This window comes from Oncorhynchus tshawytscha, linkage group LG01, assembly GCF_018296145.1.
Source record: "Oncorhynchus tshawytscha isolate Ot180627B linkage group LG01, Otsh_v2.0, whole genome shotgun sequence".
Classification (NCBI taxonomy): Eukaryota; Metazoa; Chordata; class Actinopteri; order Salmoniformes; family Salmonidae; genus Oncorhynchus; species Oncorhynchus tshawytscha.
In genome coordinates, this window is record NC_056429.1 from 49,828,913 (window position 1) to 49,851,827 (window position 22,915).

The 22,915-nt window shown below is 42.4% G+C and overlaps 1 protein-coding gene across 2 annotated transcripts in view; it reads left to right on the top strand.

The window, feature by feature from the left end:
* Positions 1–22,915, top strand: part of LOC112252485 (Kv channel-interacting protein 2) — an 83,335-nt gene that overhangs the window by 37,747 nt on the left and 22,673 nt on the right. Inside the window, exon 1 of one of the 2 annotated variants that reach the window (XM_042322503.1) lies at positions 5,183–5,744. The exons of the other annotated variant lie outside the window; for it this stretch is intronic. Coding sequence (XP_042178437.1) covers positions 5,639–5,744 — 106 coding nt within the window. The 5' untranslated portion in view covers positions 5,183–5,638. Of the gene's footprint in view, positions 1–5,182; positions 5,745–22,915 lie in introns of those variants that run through there. 2 annotated transcript variants of the gene reach the window in all.

A 22,915-nucleotide genomic window follows, 5' to 3' on the forward strand; every position in this document is an offset into this window, starting at 1 on the left:
TTCTGTTGTGTGTCTGCACCAGCCAGAACTGTTTTCAGTTGTTTCTCTTTATTATTTTTGTTATTTCCGTGTTCATTTTATTAAATATGGACACATACCACGCTGCACCTTGGTCCTCACCTTCTTCCACCAACAACGGCCGTTACACCACTTCTACATAATTTTATAGAACTCAAATTCCACCCGAATGTGTGCAGAGACCATCACATTAAATAATAATAAAGGGTCTGTTATCCCTCCACCTTTGACCCTGTTCCTCCTTGTTAGCTAAAAATCCAACTCCGCCCGAGCAAACAGAAAATTCAACAAAACACATTTGGACTTTTCCTTCTTCGAATACCTGTGCCCCATTATAAACATCCCAACAGTAAACTCCACCCGCGACCTCACACACAGACATTCCAACAGAGACAGTAATGGCATTAACCTGACGCACAGTTTCACTCATGGCACAGAAAGGACACCCCTGTCCGGGTCCCGGGTCGACCCGTGCTAACCAGCTGTTTGTTACGGCTTTCTTCCGTTGAAAGAGAGTCGGACCAAAATGCAGCGTGGTAAGTTAGATACATATTTAATGAAGAAGAAAAAACAAACAAAACAAAACAACAAACGTGAAAACCTAAACAGTCTATCTTGAGCTAACACACACAGAGACATGAACAATCACCCACAAAACACACAGTGAAACCCGGGCTACCTAAATATGGTTCCCAATCAGAGACAACGAGAATCACCTGACTCTGATTGAGAACCGCCTCAGGCAGCCATAGACTATGCTAGACACCCCTACTCAGCCACAATCCCAATACCTACTAAAACCCCAATACAAAAACACAACACAAAATAAACCCATGTCACACCCTGGCCTGACCAAAAAAATATATAAACACAAAATACTAAGACCAGGGCGTGACACTGTTAGTGGCCAGGGCTCCATGTAGAACCCTCCACTGAAGGTCAAATCAAATCAAATCAAATTTTATTTGTCACATACACATGGTTAGCAGATGTTAATGCGAGTGTAGCGAAATGCTTGTGCTTCTAGTTCCGACAATGCAGTAATAACCAACAAGTAATCTAACTAACAATACCAAAACTACTGTCTTATACACAGTGTAAGGGGATAAAGAATATGTACATAAAGATATATGAATGAGTGATGGTACAGAGCAGCTTAGGCAAGATACAGTAGATGGTATCGAGTACAGTATATACATATGAGATGAGTATGTAAACAAAGTGGCATAGTTAAAGTGGCTAGTGATACATGTATTACATAAGGATGCAGTCGATGATATAGAGTACAGTATATACGTATGCATATGAGATGAATAATGTAGGGTAAGTAACATTATATAAGGTAGCATTGTTAAAAGTGGCTAGTGATATATTTACATCATTTCCCATCAATTCCCATTATTAAAGTGGCTGGAGTTGAGTCAGTGTCAGTGTCAGAGTGTTGGCAGCAGCCACTCAATGTTAGTGGTGGCTGTTTAACAGTCTGATGGCCTTGAGATAGAAGCTGTTTTTCAGTCTCTCGGTCCCAGCTTTGATGCACCTGTACTGACCTCGCCTTCTGGATGATAGCGGGGTGAACAGGCAGTGGCTCGGGTGGTTGATGTCCTTGATGATCTTTATGGCCTTCCTGTAACATCGGGTGGTGTAGGTGTCCTGGAGGGAAGGTAGTTTGCCCCCGGTGATGCGTTGTGCAGACCTCACTACCCTCTGGAGAGCCTTACGGTTGTGGGCGGAGCAGTTGCCGTACCAGGCGGTGATACAGCCCGCCAGGATGCTCTCGATTGTGCATCTGTAGAAGTTTGTGAGTGCTTTTGGTGACAAGCCGAATTTCTTCAGCCTCCTGAGGTTGAAGAGGTGGAGAGAGGGAGAGGGCTCAGAACGCACCCTTGTGGGGCCCCAGTGTTGAGGATCAGCGGGGTGGAGATGTTGTTGCCTACCCTCACCACCTGGGGGCGGCCCGTCAGGAAGTCCAGTACCCAGTTGCACAGGGCGGGGTCGAGACCCAGGGTCTCGAGCTTGATGCCGAGCTTGGAGGGTACTATGGTGTTGAATGCCGAGCTGTAGTCGATGAACAGCATTCTCACATAGGTATTCCTCTTGTCCAGATGGGTTAGGGCAGTGTGCAGTGTGGTTGAGATTGCATCGTCTGTGGACCTATTTGGGCGGTAAGCAAATTGGAGTGGGTCTAGGGTGTCAGGTAGGGTGGAGGTGACTTCATGATGACGGAAGTGAGTGCTATGGGGCGGTAGTCGTTTAGCTCAGTTACCTTAGCTTTCTTGGGAACAGGGAAAATGGTGGCCCTCTTGAAGCATGTGGGAACAGCAGACTGGTATAAGGATTGATTGAATATGTCCGTAAACACACCAGCCAGCTGGTCTGCGCATGCTCTGAGGACGCGGCTGGGGCTACCGTCTGGGCCTGCAGCCTTGCGAGGGTTAACACGTTTAAATGTTTTACTCAAGTCGGCTGCAGTGAAGGAGAGTCCGCAGGTTTTGGTTGCGGGCCGTGTCAGTGGCACTGTATTGTCCTCAAAGCAGGCAAAAAAGTTATTTAGTGTGCCTGGGAGCAAGACATCCTGGTCCGTGACGGGGCTGGTTTTCTTTTTGTAATCCGTGATTGACTGTAAACCCTGCCACATACCTCTTGTGTCTGAGCCGTTGAATTGTGACTCTACATTGTCTCTATACTGACGCTTAGCTTGTTTGATTGCCTTGCAGAGGGAATAGCTACACTGTTTGTATTCGGTCATGTTTCCGGTCACCTTGCCCTGGTTAAAAGCAGTGGTTTGCGCTTTCAGTTTCACACGAATGCTGCCATCAATCCACGGTTTCTGGTTTGGGAATGTTTTAATCGTTGCTATGGGAACGACATCATCAATGCACTTTCGAATGAACTCGCTCACCGAATCAGCATATTCGTCAATGTTGTTGTTGGACGCAATGCGGAACATATCCCAATCCACGTGATCGAAGCAGTCTTGAAGCGTGGAATCAGATTGGTCGGACCAGCGTTGAACAGAGCTGAGCGCGGGAGCTTCTTGTTTTAGATTCTGTCTGTAGGCAGGAAGCAACAACATGGAGTCATGGTCAGCCTTTCCGAAGCCATTCCTGCGTTGTCTTGGTTGTGTGCTTAGTGTCGTTGTCCTGTTGGAAGGTGAAACTTTACCCCAGTCTGAGGTCCTGAGTGTTCTGGAGCAGATTTTCATCAAGGATCTCTCTGTACTTTGCTCCGTTCATCTTTTCCTCCATCCTGACTTGTCTCCCAGTCCCTGCCACTGACAAACATCCTCACAGCATGATGCTGCCACCACCTTTCTTCACTTTAGGAAGGGTGCCAAGTTTGCTCCAGACATAGCATTTGGCATCCTGGCCAAAAAGTTCAATCTGGTTTAATCAGACCAGATAATCTTGTTTCTCATGGTCAGAGAGTCTTTAGGTGTCTTTTGGCTAAATTCAAACGGGCTGTGGTGCCTTTTACTGAGGAGTGGCTTCCAACTGGCCACTCTACCATAAAGGCCTGATTGGTGGAGTGCGGTTGTGGTTGTCCTTTTGGAAGGTTCTCCCATCTCCGCAGAAGAACTTTGGAGCTCTTTCAGAGTGACCATTGTTTTTTTGGTACCCTTACCCAGATCTGTACCTCAACACAATCCTGTCTCGGAGCTCTATGGACAATTCCTTCGACCTCATGTCTTGGTTTTTGCTCTGACATGCAGTGTCAACTTTGGAACCTTATATAGACAGGTGTTTGCCTTTCCAAATCATGTCCAATCAATTGAATTTACTTCACGTGAACTCCAATCAAGTTGTAGAAACATCTCAATCAATGGAAACAGGATGCACCTGAACTTAATTTTCAAGTCTCATAGCAAAGGGTCTGAATACTTATTTATATCGGGTAATTATTTTATTTTGTTAATTAAAGCTTGTCTTTGCTTTGTCATTATGGGATATTGTGTGTGGATTGATGAGGATTTTTATTTTATGTAATACATTTTAGATTAAGGCTGTAACATAACAAAAATGTGAAAAAGTCAAGAGGTCTAAATACTTTCTGAAGGCACTGTGTGTGTGTATATATATATATATATATATATATATATATATATATATATATTATATATTATATATTATATATATATATATAATATATATTTATTATTTGCATTTTATTTTAGTTGACCAGCAATGGGATGCGTTCTGTATTCACAAAGCATGGGAGAAGAGCTCTTTGCCCTAACACTACACAGCTGATTTAAATAACTGACTCATCATCCAGCTTTGAATATTTGAATCAGCAGTGTAGTGCTAGGGCAAAAACCAAAATGTGCACACACATTGGGTCCCAGGATCGAGTTTGGGAAACCCTGGTCTAGGAGAGAATACAGAAATGGATAAGCTACACTCACAAGTGGGGATGAGTGACCCTCTCATCTCTCTCTTTCTCTCTTATTTTCTTTCTTTAATCTTTTTCTGCTCTCATCCACTCTCTATTTGTTTCACTCCATTCCTCTTTCCCCCTGCCATGTAGTGAAATACTACTCTGGTACTCTGGATCTGTCTCTACCTTCTTGTGATTGGGTCCATCATGTGATTCATTGTTTTGATTAAACATCAGTCTAAGCCATTCAATTTGACCAGTGCTCCTCCAACTGTTGCCTCCACCCACTCTTTGCTAAGATGCATCTGTTGCTGTTTCTCCTCAAGCTAATACTGAAGGGAATTTGTGTTGGTGTTTACGTAACCTAGATAATGAAATACTGCATTCATTATTTCGATAGAGGTTTACTGCATACTGCAAGAGAGTGTATCGAGACTGACAAAACGTCTAACTAGACATTTATTTAAAAAGTTAAACCGTTATTTCTGTCGTAGTGAAATAGTTATTTCTTTAAAAGCGAGATTAAATGTTGTTTCTGTAGTCATGCATGTTGTCGAGTTTGGTTCTCCCAAACATTTTCAGCCAGTTACCTTGGAAACCACATTTGGCAAATCAATTAAAGTAATATCACTGGGCATACCTCCCTCTCCTCCCTGTCTCTCTCTCTCTCTAACTCTTCTGCCTCCCCTTCACTCTCTCTCCCGCTGTCTCCCGCATCTACCTAACTCAGTCATCTCTCCTTCACACACACAGCCAAAGGACTAGCAGACAGCACTCTTCCCCGGATTAATTTACTCAAACAGGGGGTGGAGGACAGGAAAGAGCAGAAAGGAAAAGAAGAAGGGAAGCGAGTAGAGGAGAAGAGTTTCACTCTTTCCCTGTGATGTTGAAGGGGGAATTTTTACCTGATGGTAGTCCAGGACTGATACATTATTGGGGCTGTATGGACACCTATTTCTAGCTCTGGGGAGAGGACAGGTTCTGGAGGAGGGATCAGAGAAATCCAACCAGCTCTCTCAACTGTTGCTGCAGGAGATTATGGGATAACGGGATTTTTTTGTGGATACTTGGTGACCACTTGGGTGTACCCACCTTGAATCTGGTTGGCCCAGCTTAGTTCTGTTGGTACAGGCAGATGTACTGCTCTGTTTGGGGGAAAAGGCAAAGGATATAGGTGTAATCCGGCACAAGGGACTGAGTTTGGCTGGGCCTGGGCCTGGTTTGATTAGATCGTGTCCCCAGGATGTTGAGTCTGGATGGGCTGGAGATGATAGCTGTCCTGGTGGTGATGGGACTGTTCGTCAAAGTCCTGGAGCAGTTTGGACTCTTCGAAGTTGTAGGAGAGGAAGGTAATGGACGGGGGTGTGTGGGGGGGGTGAGTGTGTTATTATTATTTCTGAAATAATTGTATTTAATCAAATTCCATACAATTTCTATTTATTTTTATTTCAATTTACTTACACTTTATTATCAGTAGAAAATATTGCAAAGTCTAGATATTAACCTTGAGTGGCTACTACAGAGAACTTGGCATTTTGGCCTGTTTGGCTACCATTTTGGCTTTAGCTTTGGCTTAAGCCCATATGTTGGTTTGATCCCCCACAAAAAGATACAGAACAAGTTCAACCAAAAACAACGTAATTTCTGCAGGTCAGGTTTGACAGACTGAAGGAGAAATTGATAGATTAAGAGAGAACATACAGAAACATTAATTAATTTGTCATGAAGATGAATGACACACTAATATTTTCTCTTTAATGACCCTATCAAAATAACAGCTATTTTCAGTTTGTTGCTAAATTGCTGCATAAAATATGCTGTAAAATATAATAGAAACAAAGAAAGTACAGTATGAAGATAGGCAGAAACTGCTTCTCCAATAGAAATCCCTGATCACACTTGTAAGCAACGTTGGCTAGCTAAGCTCATGAGCAGAAACACGTCATCGGTATAACGGTCGTCCCGTGCCAAAGTGCGCATTTTGCAGGCCATCAAATCAAAAGCACTCCGTCCCTTTTCTAACTGTTATAGGCCAATTTCTATTTTGCCCTGTTTATCAAGTGTTGGGAAAACTTGTCAATAATCAACTGATTGGCTTTCTTGATGTCTATAGTATTCTCTCTGCTATGCAATCTGGTTTCCTCTAAGGTTATGGATGTGTCACTGCAACATTCAAGGTCCTCAATGATGTCACCATTGCCCTTGATTCTAAGCAATGTTGTGCTGCTGTTTTTATTGACTTGGCCAAAGCTTTTGATACGGTAGACCATTCCATTCTTGTGGGCCGGCTAAGTATTGGTGTCTCTGAGGGGCCTTTGGCCTGGTTTGCTAACTACCTCTCTCAAAGAGTGCAGTGTATAATGTCATAACATCTGCTGTCTCAGCCACTGCCTGTCACCAAGGGTGTACAGCAAGGCTCGATCCTAGGCCCCACACTCTTCTCAATTTACATCAACAACATAGCTCAGGCAGTAGGAAGCTCTCTCATCCATTTATATGCAGATGATACAGTCTTATACTCAGTTGGCCCCTCCCCGGATTTTGTGTTAAACGCTCTACAACAAAACGTTCTTAGTGTCCAACAAGCTTTCTCTGCCCTTAACCTTGTCCTGAACACCTCCAAAACAAAGGTAATGTTGTTTGGTAAAAAGAATGCCCCTCTGCCCACAGGTGTGATTACAACCTCTGATGGTTTAGAGCTTGAGGTATTCACCTCATGCTAGTACTTGGGAGTATGGCTAGATGGTACACTGTCCTTCTCTCAGCACATATCAAAGCTGCAGGCTAAAGTTAAATCTAGACTTGGTTTCCTCTATCGTAATCGCTCCTCTTTCACCCCAGCTGCCAAACAAACCCTGATTCAGATGACCATCCTACCCATGCTAGATTACGGAGACGTAATTTGTAGATCGACAGGTAAGGGTGCTCCCGAGCGGGCTAGATGTTCTTTACCATTCGACCATCAGATTTGCCACAAATGCTCCTTATAGGACACATCACTGCACTCTATACTCTTCTGTGAACTGGTCATCTCTGTATAACCACCGCAATACTCACTAGTTGATGCTTATTTATAAAACCCTCTTAGGCCTCACTCCCCCCAATCTGCGATATCTACTGCAGCCCTCATCCTCCACATACAGCACCTGTCCTACCATGAGGATGTTGCCTCTAATCAATGGCTTCTGGTTGGGATATGTACATATGGTCGCTTATTGATGAAGCCGATGACCGAGGTGGTATATACCTCAGTGCCATTAGATGAACATATTCCAGTCTGTGCTAGCAAAACATTCCTAGCATCCACGTCATCTGACCACTTCGGTATTGAGTGAGTCACTGAATCAGGAATCAGGAGGATAGAATTATGGTCAGATTTGCCAAATGGAGGGCAGGGGAGAGCTTTGTATGCACTCTGTGTGTGGAGTAAAGGTGGTCTAGAGGTTTTTTTTCCATCTGGTTGCACATGTGACATGCTGGTAAAAATATGGTAAAACTGATTTAAGTTTGCCTGCAATAAAGTCCCTGGCCACTAGGTGCGTTGCTTCTGGATGAGCCTTTTCTTGTTTGCTTATGGTCTTACAAAGTGTGTTGAGTGCTGTCTTATAGCCAGCATCGGTCTGTAGTGGTAAATAGACGGCTACGAATAATATAGATGATATCTCTCTTGGTAGATATTGTGCTCTACAGCTTATCATAAGGTACTCTACCTCAGGCAAGCAATACCTCGAGATTTCTTTAATATTAGACATCGCGCTCCTGCTGTTATTGACAAAAAGACACACACCCCCTCCCCTCGTCTTACCAGACGTAGCTTCTCTGTTCTGGCGGTGCATGGAAAATCCCGTCAGCTCTATATTATCCGTGACATCGTTCAGCCACGACTTTGTGAAACATAAGTTATTACAGTTCTTAATGTCCCTTTGGTAGGATAATCGTCAGTTATCAATTATATTTTCCAATGATTGCATGTTAGCAAGTAGAACGGAAGGCAGTGGAAGTTTACTCGCTCGCCTACGGATTCTCTGAAGGCAGCCCGATCTGCATCCTCTTTTCCTTCATCTTTTCTTCATGCAAATGACGGGGATGTTCCTGGGAGAGCAGTACATCCGTCTCGTCGGACTCGTTAAAGGAAAAAGCTTCTTCCAGTTCATGGTGAGTAATTGCTTTTCTGATGTCCAGAAGTTATTTTCAGTCGTAAGAGACGGTAGCAGCAACATTATGTACAAAATAAGTTTCAAAACAAACAATGCAAAAAAATGAACAAAATAGCACAATTGGTCAGGAGCATGTAAAACGTCAGCCATCATCTTCATGATGTGTGTTTTGTCCTATATTTTTATTTTATTTTTATTTTTAATTCCAGCCCCCGTCCCCGCAGGAGGCCTTGGCCTTTTGGTAGGCCGTCATTGTAAATAAGAATTTGTTCTTAACTGACTTGCCTAGTTAAATAAAGGTTAGATAAAAATAATAATAATAATATAATGGTTTTTAAAAAATCAATTTCACGAGGTTGGAGTAATCACATGTGCAACTACTTAAGGCAGTGGCTCAAATCTAGGTTGTGTCTTTAGATTTCAAGCAAAATAACAACTAAGGAATTATTTTTCACTTCTCTCATTGACTTCTCAAACCTTAAACAGGCTTCGTCTGTTTGGCAAGCTTCCCCGGAAGCCTTGCGATGTTAAGCCTCTGTGCCTATTCACCTTTTGTTTCCCCGCCCACTTGAGCCAGTTCCTTATGTAAACACAGTTGTTAAAGCAAGCAAACCCATTGTTAAGTAAATTATTAAATAAAGTGCACAGAATTTGAAAGAAATGTTCATTTGGTCGCCCGTGAGAGTTAAGATACTCTTCAAAGAGGTAGGGTTTCAGACATTTTCGAAAGGTGGGCAGGGACTCTGCTGTCCTGACCTTAGGTGGAAGCTTGTTAAACCATTGGGGTGCCAGGACACAGAAGAGCTTGGACTGGGCTGAGCTGAGTGGGAGCTGCTGTTCCCGTAGGATTGGAAGGGCCAAGAAATCAGAGGTGGTACGCAGTGCTCCGGTTGGGATGTAGGGATTGAGCATAGCCTGAAGGTAAGGAGGAGCAGTTCCCCTTGCTGCTCTGTAGGCAAGCACCAGGGTCTTGTAGATGATGCAAGCTTCAACTGGAAGCCAGTGGATTGTGCAGAGGAGCGGGGAGACATGAGAGAACTTAGGAAAGTTGAACACCAGGGGAGCTACAGCATTCTGGATGTTGCAGTGGTTTGATGGCACAGCCCAGCTGATGTCACAGCCCAGCCAATGGAGAGTTGCAGTAGTCTAGACAGGAGAAGACAAGTGCCTGGATTAGTGTGAGTAAAGGTTGTACTCTATGGATGTTGTTGAGCGTAAACCTGCAGGAGCGAGTCACTGCTTTTATGTTTGCAGAGAACAACAGGGTGTTGTTCAGGGTCACGCCAAGGTTGTTTTCACCAGTGGAGGCTGATGGAAGGAGCTATAGGAGGATGGGCTTATTGTAATGGCTGAAATGGAATAATGGAATGTTATCAAATATCTTAAAACCACGTTGGACTCCGTTCCATCTATTGCATTCCAGCCATTACAATAAGCCTGTCCTCCTATAGCTTCTCCAACCAGCTTCCTCTAATTTGCACTCTGAGAGGGGGAAACCATGGAGTTGTCAACCATGATGGAGAGGTCTTGGAGCGGGCAGGACTTTCCTGGGAAGAAGGTGTTTTGTCAAGATTGCTCTTGGCCAACATCCAAGCTCAGATGTCTGCCAGGCACGCAGAGATGCGTGTTGCCTCCTGGGTGTCAGAAGGGAGGAAGGAAAAGAGTAGTTGAGTGTCATCTACATAGCAATGATAGGAGAATCAATGTGAGGATATGACAGAACCAAGTGACTTGGTGTAAAGAGAAAAGAGGAGAGGGCCTAGAACCGTGCCCTGGATGCGTGCTCAGTCCCTTCCTGTACTCCCTGTTCACCACATGACTGCACGGCCAGTTACAACTTCAACACCATCATTAAGTTTGCAGATGACAGAACTGTGGTAGGTCTGATCACCAACAACGATGAGACAGCATTTAGAGAGGAGGTCGGAGACCTGGCTATGTGGTGCCAGGACAACAACCTCTCCCTCAATGTGATCAAGACTAAGGAGATGATTGTGGACTACAGGAAAAGGAGGACCGACCACTCCCCCATTCTCATCGACGGGTCTGTAGTGAAGCAGGTTGAGAGCTTCAAGTTCCTCAAAAGGTTCTACAGCTGCACCATCAAAAGCATCCTGGTTGCATCACTGCCTGGTATGGCAACTGCTCGGCCTTCGACCGCAAGGCACTACAGAGGGGCCAAGCATGCTGCCATCCAGGACCTCTATACCAGGTGATGTCAGAGGAAGGCCCTAAAAATTGTCAAAGACTCCAGCCAGCCTAATCATTGACTGTTCTCTCTGCTACCGCATGGCAAGCGGTACCGGAGCGCCAAGTCTAGGTCCAAGAGGCTTCTAAACAGCTTCTTCCCCCAAGCCATAAAACTACTGAACATCTAACCAAACTGCTGCTCTTTAATTATTTGTTACTTTATTTCTAATTGTTTTAGGTATTTTTCTTATAACTGCATTGTTGGTTAAGGGCTTGTAAGTAAGCATTTCACTGTTGTATACACCTGTTGTATTCGGTGCATGTGACAAATAACATTTTATTTTATTTGGGTGGATACCAGTAGTGAGAGCACGTGGTGCAGACACAGATCCTCTCCATGCCACCAAGTAGCATGGTAGGTAGTGCTAGGTATCAACAGCCAATCCTGTAAGGGCTGGAATCTATAGTGAGCTTTGGATTGGTAAATCACGTTCAGATATCGCCAAGGAATTGACTGATGTGTGACAGGACGTGTTGACATGTATTTGGTTCAACATGGGGATTTGTATTTGGCTTTTTAGAAGTTTGACATGGGGGTTACACTGAGGATTTTACAAACCTGGGCATTGTCATCTGCAAAGACAACAAAGTATGAACGCTACCTATATTGCTATTGTTTTACCTGAGACCAAAGAGCTACGACTTCATAGGTGTCTCTTTAGGGACCACATGTATGAACTTTCAGGTACTCTAGCCTAAAAACCCTAAGGTAGAAAAGGAATCTGATTCAGAGTCAACAAGTTACATTAAAATCCTTCTTTATATCCCAAAAAGTCAGTTTAGTTGGAGCCATCGATTTGAGTTAACCACTCGTTCAACCACTCGTTCAACATGCAGAGAAAGGAATCCAGAAATCTACCGCGAAACTTTGTTAAAACAAGTCAAAATACATTTCTATTGACTCCCCAGATACCCTAAAATGTAATCAAACTATAATATTTCATACAGAAAGAAGTACGTTCAATAGGAAACCGATATTAGCAGGTGCGTCTTGTCTTCATCACACGCCCAAACACGAATTTTCAATAGTGTGTCCCAGTACTAAAACTCATATTTCTTACTCGTTTTGAAAGAAACAAGCCTGAAACTTTGAACATAGAGTGCTGACACCTATGGAAGCCAGAGGAATTGCATACTGGGAGTGTCACGTCCTGGTCTTAGTATTTTGTGTTTTATTTATTTATTTGGTCAGGCCAGGGTGTGACATGGGTTTATTTTGTGGTGTGTTTGTGTATTGGGGTTTTTTCGTAGGTTTTGGGATTGTGGCTTAGTGGGGTGTTCTAGCAAAGTCTATGGTTGCCTGAGGCGGTTCTCAATCAGAGGCAGGTGATTCTCGTTGTCTCTGATTGGGAACCATATTTAGGCAGCCATATTCTTTGAGTGTTTCGTGGGTGATTGTTCCTGTCTTTGTGTTAGTTGTCACCAGATAGGCTGTATAGGTTTTCACGTTCCGTTTGTTGTTTTTGTATTGTTCGTTTTTTCTTCGTTATTAAACATGTATCTAACTTACCACGCTGCATTTTGGTCCGACTCTCTTTCGACGGAAGAAAACCGTAACAGGGAGCTAGATGTCATTATTTCCCTACACTTTCCATTGTAAGAGCATGGGCTCTCAAAACAAAAAAGTTTCTGGTTTGTTTTTCTTGGGATTTTCTCCTACCATATCTATTGTGATATAGTCTCCTACATTATTTTAATATTTCAACAAGTGTTTTCTTTTCAATGGTACCAATTATATGCATATCCTGGCTTCAGTGCCTGAGCAACAGGCAGTTTACTTTGGGCACGTCAGTCAGGCAGAAATTGAGAAAAAAGGACCCCAGCCCTAGCATTAAATAAAGGTTCAATTAAAAAACAAAAATGTAAAAATTACAAAATTGTGGGAGTCTGATGTGCATTTACAGCTGTCTATTCCATAGGGATCTCTTTTGTTTTGTCTTTTTTGCATAACATTACATGGGGCTTTGTTCAATTGCATTAACAATGCAAATTATCACTGATCTTTATATATGAAGGTATACCAGAGAGTGAAGGAAAAATGCAGTTTTTTATACATGTGCAGTGCATTCAGAAAGTATTCAGACCCCTTGACTTTTTTCACATGTTATGTTACAGCATTATTATCAAATTGATTTTAAAAAATCTTATCAATCTACACACAATACCCCATAATGACAAAGCAAAAACAGGTTTTCAGTTGTTTAAAAAAATATATAAAAATAATCATGTTGACATACACTACCAGTCAAAAGTTTTAGAACACCTACTCATCCAAGGGTTTTTCTTAATATTTACTATTTTCTGCATCATAGATTAATAGTGAAGACATCAAAACTATGAAATAACACATATGGAATCATGTAGTAACCAAATAGCCACCCATTGCCTTGATGACAGCTTTGCACACTCTTATAATTCTCTCAACCAGCTTCATGAGGTAATCACCTGGAATGCATTTCAATTAACAGGTGTGCCTTGTTAAACGTTAATTTGTGGAATTTCTTTCCTTGGTATAGGAATGGTATACATAAGATAGCCCTATTTGGTAAAATACCAAGACCATATTATGGCAAGAACAGCTCAAAATAAGCTAAAATAAACGACAGTCCATCATTACTTTAAGACATGAAGGTCAGGCAATCCGGAACATTTCAAGAACTTTGAAAGTTTCTTAAAGTGCAACAACAAACTGTCTCTCATGAGGACCGCCACAGGAAGGGAAGACCCAGTTACCTCTGCTGCAGCGGATATGTTCATTAGAGTTCCCAGCCTCAGAAATTGTAGCCCAAATAAATGCTTCACAGAGTTCAAGAAGCAGACACATCTCAACATCAGCTGTTCAGAGGAGACTGTGTGAATCAGAAATTCATGATTGAATTGCTGCAAAGAAACCACTAATAAAGGACACCAATAAGGAAAAAATACTTGCTTGGGCCAAGAAACACGAGCAATGAACATTAGACCGGTGGAAATTTGTGGTTCCAAACGCCGTGTCTTTGTGAGACGTGGTGTGGGTGAACGGATGGTCTCCGCATGTGTATTTCCCACCGTAAAGCATGGTGGAGGAGGTGTTATGGTATGGGGGTGCTTTGCTGGTGACACTGTCTGTGATTTATTTAGAGTTCAAGGCACACTTAACCAACATGGCTACCACAGCATTCTGCAGCGATACGCCATCCCATCTGGTTTGGGCTTAGTGTGATTATCATTTGTTATATTTATTCTACAATGTAGAAAATAGTTTTTTTTAAATAAAGAAAACCCCTTGAATGAGTAGATGCTCTAAAACTTTTGACCGGTAGTGTAGGTATTCAGACCCTTTACTTAGTACTTTGTTAAAACACCGTTGGCAGCGAATACAGCCTCTGAGTCTTCTTGGGTATGACACTACAGGTTGGCACACCTGTATTTGGGGATAGTAGATGCCAGACACACTGCTTTGAGTGTGTCAGTAACTGCAACGCTGCTGAGCTTTTCACACTCAACAGTTTCCCATGTGTATCAAGAGTGGTCCACCACCCAAAGGACATCCAGCCAACTTGACACAACTGTGGGAAGCATTGGCGTCAACATGGGCCAGCATCTCTGTAGAACGTTTCCGACACCTTGTAGAATCCATGCCCTGACAAGGTTCTGAGGTCAAAAGGGGGTGCAACTCAATATTAGGAAGTTGTTCCTAATGTTTGATACACCTAGTGTATATTGGAGAGAAGAGACACAGATGTAAGATCTTAATTTGACCAATATTGGCTCAGTAAAAACATTCTGCAGCAAAAGGATTTTAATGTTTAGTCCATAATGTTGCTTCATCGGTGGTTAGGCTATTAGCTGGCCAAAATTTGGCTGCATGAAAGTGCAATCTTGTTAAAACCTCTTGCCTCTACCTGGGACGCAGACGTCCCATTTATGCGTCTGGAAATGCAAATGCGCTACGCCAAATGCTAATAGCACTCGTTAAAACTCAAACGTTCATCAAAACACACATGCAGGCATTGAATTAAAGCTACACTCGTTGTGAATCTAGCCAACAAGTCAGATTATTAAAATGCTTTTCGGCGAAAGCATGAGAAGCATGAGAAGCTATTATCTGATAGCATGCAACACCCCGAAATACCTGAAGGCGACGTAAACAAAAGAATTAGCGTAGCCGGCGCTACACAAATAGCAGAAATAAAATATAAAACTTTCATTACCTTTGACGAGCTTCTTTGTTGGCACTCCTATATGTCCCATAAACATCACTATTGGGTCTTTTTTTCGATTAAATCGGTCCATATATACCCAAAATATCCATCTATGGAAACTGTGTGATTCAGAAAAAAACACAGTTTCGAAGCGCTACGTCATTTTTTAAAATTAAAAAAGTTGACGATAAACTTTCACAAAACACTTCGAAATACTTTTGTAATCCAACTTTAGGTATTAGTAAACGTTAATAATCTATCAAATTGATCACGAGGCGATGTGTATTCAATAGCTCCACTCTTTCAAATCATCTTCCGAAAACTCACTTCCATAACGTCCTGTCGGAGACCGGATGGAAAGTGGTCTCTCTAACTCGTTTAACCAAGGAACAACTCCCAGGCAATTGACAAGAGTGGTGACATTGTGTGGAAGCTGTAGGACTTGCAATCTCCGCCCCATTTAATTTCGTGCCCCTTGAACAATACATGCAAGTGGCGCATGGATATTTTTTTCAGTTTTCAGTGATCAGTTTTTCTTGCGCTTTTCGATGAAACAGACGCTCTGTTATAGTCACAGCGGTGATTTAACCAGTTTTAGAAACGTGAGAGTGTTTTCTATCCACACATACTAATCATATGCATATACTATATTCCTGGCATGAGTAGCAGGATGCCGAAATGTTACGCGATTTTTAACAGAATGTTCGAAAAAGTAGGGGGTAGGATCAACAGGTTTTAATATAACCATGTGTTATTGCGCGTTTTCAGTGAATTTATGTCAATCATGAAGCTCATCTACATCTACTGAGATGCAGGAAAATTCTCAGCAACAAAAGACGGATCAAATTAAGATCCTATGTCTGTACAAAAAAAAACAGTTTGGTTATACACACAAAAATTTAGGTGCTGTGCTAATAAAGTATACATTAAAAGAACAGAAAGGCCAGCACACTGTATATGATCACAATTACCACCTTTATAGAGAAGTTTTTCGATCTCAATGATTTTAGTCAGATCGAGCAGAGGTATAATTCATGAATGAAAGCCTTGTGTGATCTCCCTTTCCAAATCAACATTTAGCCCCTAACTACTTCATGCCGATCAGACGGATTTGGACAGAGACTTGTGTGTGTTGCCTGTGTGGCATCCTTCACTGTAATTCTGTCAGTGAAAAAGGGAACAGGTCGAATTGATGCACTGTTGCTCTGCTGACTGGGGCCACGATAACACACACATATACACACACACACACACACACTTACACATCACCTACACACACACACACTGAGTGAGCTGATCTTCAAGCCTTTTGATAACTTATTACTCTGAGAGAATGTTATATTCGTCTCACTCTCTCCACCTCTCTCCCTCCTTCCTCTTTCTCTCTGTCTCTCCCATTCTCGCTCTCTCTCGTTTGATTTCCAAATAAATCAATTAATTTTTACCTCATCCCGGGCACACAGCCAAAGGACGTCTCATTCATTACTCCTCCACCCCTCTTCCTTTCCTCCTCTCCCCACTCCTTGAATGTGAGTTGCTCATTTGTACGTTGAGGAAGATTGTGAGCCTGGCAGATTCTATTCAGAGTGGTGTAGGAAGTTGTGAGGCTGGCAGAGTGTTCAGAGTGGTGTAGGAAAGTAACATGATTCAGATATGGAGTATTGTTGGTCCTGTCGTGTGTGTGTGTGTGTGTGTGTGTGTGTGTGTGTGTGTGTGTGTGTGTGTGTGTGTGTGTGTGTGTGTGTGTGTGTGTGTGTGTGTGTGTGTGTGTGTGTGTGAGCCCCAGACCATTATTCCTCCTCCACCAAACTTTACAGTTGGCACTAGGACTTGGGGCAGGTAGGGTTCTCCTGGCATCCGCCAAACCCAGATTAATTCGTCTGACTGCCAGATGGTGGAGTGTGATTCATCACTCCAGAAAATGCTTTTCCACTGCTCCAGAGTCCAATGGTGACGAGCTTTACACCACTCCAGCCAATGTTTGGCATTGGGAGTGGTGATCTTAGGCTTGTGTGCGGCTGCTCGGCCATGGAAACCCATTTCATGAACTCCCGACGAACAGTGCTTGTGCTGACAATGCTTCCAGAGGTTAGTTTGGAACTCGGTAGTGAGTGTTGCAACCGAGGAGCAATTTTCAGCACTCAGTGGTCCCGTTCTGTCTGCTTGCATGCCCTACCACTTTGCGGCTGAGCCGTTTTGGCTCCTAGATGTTTCTACTTCACAATAACTGTCACTACCCCAGCATTACGCACTCCTGCCACCATCAGTACGCACACCTGCCTTCCTCCCGTCATGTGCATCGGCGATTATTGGACCCACCCTGACTCAATCACCTGTTTATTACCTCCCCTATATTTATCTGTTCCCTGAAGCTGCATTAATAACATCACTTACAGTTGACCGAGGCAGCTTTAGCAGGGCAGAAATTTGATGAATTGGAAAGGTGACATCCTATGAAGGTGCCACATTGAAAGTCACTGAGCTCTTCAGTACGGGCCATTCTACTGCCAATGCTCATGTTTGGTTTACTCAGTGTAGAGTAGGCCGTCATTGTAAATAAGAATTTGTTCTTAACTGACTTGCCTAGTTAAATAAAGGTTCAATAAAAAATGTAAAAAGTAAAAATGGTTATGATGTTGATGATAATCATAACATTAACACCACATAATATGTATGTATAAATCGTTCCAGTAAGAACCGGATGCCATACTGTGAAGTTCTGTGCTGTGTGCGTGTGTGTGTGCGTTTATGTCTTTTTATAGTCAATAATCCTTCATTACCTTCCCACTGTTTGTCTGCGCAGTCACAATCTGAATGAAGGGCAATTACAGAAAGGGAGGGGAGACGGACAGACGGACAGGCAGGCAGGAAAGAGAAAGAAAAAAAAAGAAAGGAGGTAGAATTTAGACATACAAATGTTAATGATAATGCTCGGTTTGATTTATACAACACTGCCCTCTGGAGGAATGTTAGTGAATTCCAATCATGAATTGTTTAATGACTGTAATGACTAGTTTATTATGCATTATTAAAATTAGGTACCAATGAGCAAGAATAACATCATTTGAGCAGAATACGGTACAGGTAATGCTGTATTTTGGCTTCGAAAGGAGGCTTCAACAAAACTTTGATAATGTGACTAAAAAGACAACATCCTCAAAGCAGATCCTTCAATGCTGCCAGTTCAGTGCATGTGTGTGTGCGAACATGGTTCTGTTTTGAATACAGTGAAGATTTTTCCTACTTTGTAGTCAGATTTGTCCATTGTTGTAGTTCATGCCAAAAGGGTGTAGTTATTGTAATTAATCTGTTTTTGTTTCAGATCCCTTTTTTAAAATGTTTATATCCCCTAAGCTAATGATCTATGCAAATGATCTCCCCTTTCATTTACTCACAGTAATTGGAAACATTGCTACCCAATGTTGAGCGCCATTCGTCAATGCCTCCCTCTTTCACTCACCTACATACACACACACACACACACACGCACACACACGCGCACACACATGCACACACACACACACACACACACACACACGCACACACACACACACACACACACACACACACACACACACACACACACACACACACACACACACACACACACACACACACACACACACACACACACACACACACACAGCTAGATATTTGAATTAGCTTAGTATCTTTTCAGAGGGATAATTCCAAAGGTAGAAGTCTACATCTGGAGGTGTTTCAAGTGTCTGGCCACAGGCAAAGTTTTCCTCATCATAACTAGTACACAGTTTGGCTGATTAGAAAAGAAGGTAGAACCATATAGTGTTCTTCAGTTTGTCCCCATAGGGAAACCTCTATGTAGGGTTCCCTCTGTAAATGTTGTTTATCTAGAAACCTATATGAAGGGTTATGCCTAGAACCCTCTATAAATGAGGGTTCTTCCCAGAACTCTCTATAAACGGTTTTACCAAGAACCCTTTCATCTTTGAAGGGTTCTTCCCAGAACTCTCTATAAATGGTTTTACCAAGAACCCTTTCATCTTTGAAGGGTTCTTCCCAGAACCCTCTATAAATGGTTTTACCAAGAACCCTTTCAACTTTGAAGGGTTCTTCCCAGAACCCTCTATAAACAGTTCCACCAGCCTTATTAGCCTTTATTTCTTTATTATTTGTTTTTTAATCAGCTTTTTCAGAAGCAGCAGGTACTCTTCCTGGGATCCACAAAAAACACAAAACATGAGAAGTAACAAAACACTGATAAACTAATAGACAAGGACGGTCACACAAATTAAAAATGCAAGGATATGCAAACAATATATTTTTTAAATCTTTAAAAATAAACTCTTTATGAAAGAATCCTTATTGCCTTCCTTCTTGATTCATCAAAGAGCCCTTTCTTAAAAACCCTTTGCCTTACAAAGAACCCTCTACTTCCAAAAAGGGTTCTTCAGATGAAAACAGTTCTTGGTGGAACCCTATCCCTCTGCAAAGAACCCTTTCGCAAACCCTTTTTTTCTGTCTTGGGCTGTGTAAGCCTGTCTGTGTGTGTGTTTGTGTGTGTCCGTCTTGCCCTACCTACTACTCAGCAGGCCAACAGACACACCTACAGGGACGCAGCAGTCATCAAACCAAGACAGACGGTACAGGATTGAAATAGACGGAGGGATAGAGGTCCGTGTCAGACAGGGCGTGGGGAATAATGTCAACATTTCTGCTGCCTCAAGCTGTGTTTAGACAGAGATGGAGGACCAGGTATTCACATATCATTATCTTACAGTTACTGTAGGTGTTCATAGTAAGATGCTGGTCTACCTAATGGTAGTAGATTTTATCTGGCATCTGAAACTAGCAGCCCTCCAGTTTCCAGTTCAATTCCCACTTGTTCCACATTTAAACTAACAATCTTCCAGCTTTTCTCTTCCCGTCGCCACCTCCTGTAAGGTAGAGAATACAGTGATGAATGAATAATTGCTTTTACACAGTGAGGAGCTAGAGCAGAGGAGCCTGTTTTGGAATATGAGTTCATTTCAGCAGGATCTTCATCAGACACAACGTTGTGTTTGATTAGCCCAGCCATTTGCAATAAGCTCAGAATCTACGAAGGACCTGATCCAGGTCAAGAATGTGTGTGTGCATGCATGTGTGTGTGTGTGTGTGTATTAGTATGACATGGAATGGGAGCTATTGAACGCATGTCTCTAGAATGTGACTGACAGACAGACAACTCATTTAACTGAGCTAGTTACAGTGAAATGGAGCACATTCTCAGAATATCAGGACACGCACACACACATACAGACAGACACGCAATCAAGATATAGAAAATAATGATCCTATTGTTGTCTCTTCAGTCTGAGCATAAAAAGTTGCAGTATAAAGATAACTCGGTTTGAAAAGGAAAAGGTTTCTCAGTTTGCTCGACTTCCAAACTGTCATTTGGAAGATGCATCAAACCTGCAGCAGTCAGACCCAGAGTACCACTCAGATCTCGCTCTCGCAGGTAAGCAGACAAACAAGATGTTCTCTACATGGCACCACATGACCTTCATATCAGAGACCTGTCACTATCACTGAGAATAGATGGAAATTGAATCCATGTAGAAAATTGGCTTTGGCTTGACAGTGACATGATCAACATCACAAGCAAACAACTGTAAGACATCAGCAGCACACTATACAGTGCGTTCGCAAAGTATTCAGACCCCTTGACTTTTTCCACAATTTTTGTTACGTTACAGGCTTATTCTAAATGGAATTACATACATTTTTTCCGTCCTCAATCTACACACAATACCCCAAAATGACAAAGTGAGAACAGGTTAAAAAATGTTTGCAAATGTATTAAAAATAAAAACAGAAATACCATATTTACATAAGCATTCAGACCCTTTGCTATGAGACCCTTTGCTATGAGACTGTCACACCCTGACCTTAGTGTTCTTTGTTTTCCTTGTTATTTTGGTTAGGTCAGGGTGTGACATGGGTGATGTATGTGTTTTGACTTGTCTAGGGGTTTTGTATGTTTATCGGGCTGTTTCCTTTCTAGGTGTTTATGTAAGTCTATGGTTGCATCGTTTTCTGTAAGTCTTCACAAGGTTTTCACACACTGTTGCTGGTATTTTGGCCCATTCCTCCATGCAGATCTCCTCTAGAGCAGTGATGTTTTGGGGCTGTTGCTGGGCAACACGGACTTTCAACTCCCTCCAAAGATTTTCTATGGGGTTGAGATCTGGAGACTGGCTAGACCACTCCAGGACCTTGAAATGCTTCTTACGAAGCCACTCCTTCGTTGCCCGGGCGGTGTGTTTGGGATCATTGTTATGCTGAAAGACCCAGCCACGTTTCATCTTCAATGCCCATGCTGATGGAAGGTTTTCACTCAAAATCTCACGATACATGGCCCCATTCATTCTTTCCTTTACACGGATCAGTCGTCCTGGTCATCAGTCGTCCTTTGCAGAAAAACAGCCCCAAAGCATGATGTTTCCAACCCCATGCTTCACAGTAGGTATGGTGTTCTTTGGATGCAACTCAGCATTCTATGTCCTCCAAACACGACGAGTTGAGTTTTTACCAAAAAGTTATATTTTGGTTTCATCTGACCATATGACATTCTCCCAATCTTCTTCTGGATCATCCAAATGCTCTCTAGCAAACTTCAGATGGGCCTGGAAATGTACTGGCTTAAGCAGGGGGACACGTCTGGCACTGCAGGATTTGAGTCCCTGGCGGCGTAGTGTGTTACTGATGGTAGGCTTTGTTACTTTGGTCCCAGCTCTCTGCAGGTCATTCACTAGCTCCCCCTGTGTGGTTCTGGGATTTTTGCTCACCGTTCTTGTGATCATTTTGACCCCACAGGGTGAGATCTTGCGTGGAGCCCCAGATCGAGGGAGATTATCAGTGGTCTTGTATGTCTTTCATTTCCTAATGATTGCTCCCACAGTTGATTTCTTCAAACCAAGCTGCTTACCTATTGCAGATTCAGTCTTCCCAGCCTGGTGCAGGTCTACAATTTTGTTTCTGGTGTCCTTTGACAGCTCTTTGGTCTTGGCCATAGTGGAGTTTGGAGTGTGACTGTTTGAGGTTGTGGACATGTGTCTTTTATACTGATAACAAGTTCAAACAGGTGCCATTAATACAGGTAATGAGTGGAGGACAGAGGAGCCTCTTAAAGAAGAAGTTACAGGTCTGTGAGAGCCAGAAATCTTGCTTGTTTGTAGGTGACCAAATACTTATTTTCTACCATAATTTGCAAATAAATTCAGTAAAAATCCTACAATGTGATTTTCTGGATTTTTCTTCTCATTTTGTCTGTCATAATTGAAGTGTACCTATGATGAAAATTACAGGCCTCTCTCATCTTTTTAAGTGGGAGAACTTGCACAATTGGTGGCTGACTAAATACTTTTTTGCCCCACTGTAGGTGTCTGGCTAGACTGTAAACTCTCCTTCCACACTCACATTAAGCATCTCCATTCCAAAATTAAATCTAGAATCGGCTTCCTATTTCGCAACAAAGCCTCCTTCACTCATGCACCAAACATACCTTCGTAAAACTGACTATCCTACCGATCCTCTGCTCTTTTGCACACCTGTATTTCTACTTGTACATCCTCATCTGCATATCTTTCACTTCCAGTGTTAATTGCTAAATTGGAATTACTTCCCCACTATGGCCTATTTATTGCCTTACCTCCTTTCTTCATTTGCACACACTGTACACAGATTTTTCTATTGTGTTATTGACTATACGTTTGTTTATCCCATGTGTACCTCTGTGTTTTTGTTTTTGTCGCACTGCTTTGCTTTATCTTGGCAGGTCGCAGTTGTAAATGAGAACTTGTTCTCAACTGGCCTACCTGGTTAAATAAAGGTGAAATAAAAAAAATCATGTGCATCCTGTTTCCATTAATCATCCTTGAGATGTTTCTATTGGAGTCCAGCTGT